Genomic DNA, 1,025 nt, shown 5'->3' with positions numbered 1-1,025 from the left:
CACACACTCTCAGACGTATAGGCTACATATACACGTACACATACATATGGCATTTTCTTCCAGTTTTCTTGACTTTTTTGAATTCGGGAGGTCTCAGAAAACGGAGATTTGCAAAAAATCCGGAGGGTCAAATTTCACACGATTTCAATACTTTACGTATACGATACACAACAGCTCGGAAAGTAATATCAAGTTTGTAGAACCTCTAAACTTCCGTGTTTTTTTTTTTTTTTTTTTTTTTTTTCGTTTGCCAATGGAAAAAACCGATAAATCCGTCCGCCATTGTGTTTCCATGAGAATTGACAAATTAATTTGTTTCCGCGAAATTGTTAAAATATAAAAAGTTGTTATCACGAACAGATCTATAAAGGATCCGAAAGTCTGCTGTTTATATCATTTGTTGCAAATAAAGAAATTATTCGTAAATAATAAAATCAAATTTTAATGACTTAAAATTCAGAAATTTTGCATTTAGATTCGTCGAAACGAAGCGTTATTTCTATTTAAAATTATTCATTGAGAATTTTGTTCACGTCTATTTTAAATGATCCGACCATCTCGATTTAGCCGTATTTTTTCAAAGCGCACTTCAGACAAATAAACGAAGGTCCACGCCTCTTCCTTTTTTTCAGGCGCTTTAACAGTCCGTTCGGTGCGATCTTTTCTCGGCACATTGGACATCGAATTGTTTTCGTACCAGCGGAGGTTTTTATGTCTGAATATTTGGCTGCCTCCTCGCATAGTCTCATGTGTTTATGCAGTTTCGAAACTTGTTTTGTTTTCCCACACGAATGGCAGATGGCGTAATGTGTGGCCATGAACGTCCTTATTTCCTTTATTCGCTGGTCACTTTTATTAATTCTGCCTATTGGTGAGCGACACATTGGACAGACATTCATGATGTTTCTGACCCCCTCGATACACGTCTTGCAGTAGAGATGGCCGCAAGGCAGGGACACCGGGTCGTTGTAAATCTCCCAACAAATTGCACATCTCACATGAAAGATGTCAAATTCTTCTGCCAT

At 37.4% G+C, this 1,025-nt stretch overlaps 1 protein-coding gene across 1 annotated transcript; it reads right to left on the bottom strand.

Moving 5' to 3' along the window:
- Positions 1 to 563: 563 nt before the first annotated feature.
- LOC136990542 (E3 ubiquitin-protein ligase RNF114-like) lies at positions 564 to 1,025 on the bottom strand. The gene has a single exon (XM_067288945.1). The coding sequence runs from the start codon at positions 1,023 to 1,025 to the stop codon at positions 564 to 566; it is 462 nt and encodes a 153-aa protein (XP_067145046.1).

Source organism: Centruroides vittatus, unplaced genomic scaffold, assembly GCF_030686945.1.
Source record: "Centruroides vittatus isolate TY-2023 unplaced genomic scaffold, ASM3068694v2 scaffold_944, whole genome shotgun sequence".
Classification (NCBI taxonomy): Eukaryota; Metazoa; Arthropoda; class Arachnida; order Scorpiones; family Buthidae; genus Centruroides; species Centruroides vittatus.
Note: the sequence above shows the minus strand (reverse complement) of the source record. Positions and strands in the feature narration are given on the sequence as shown.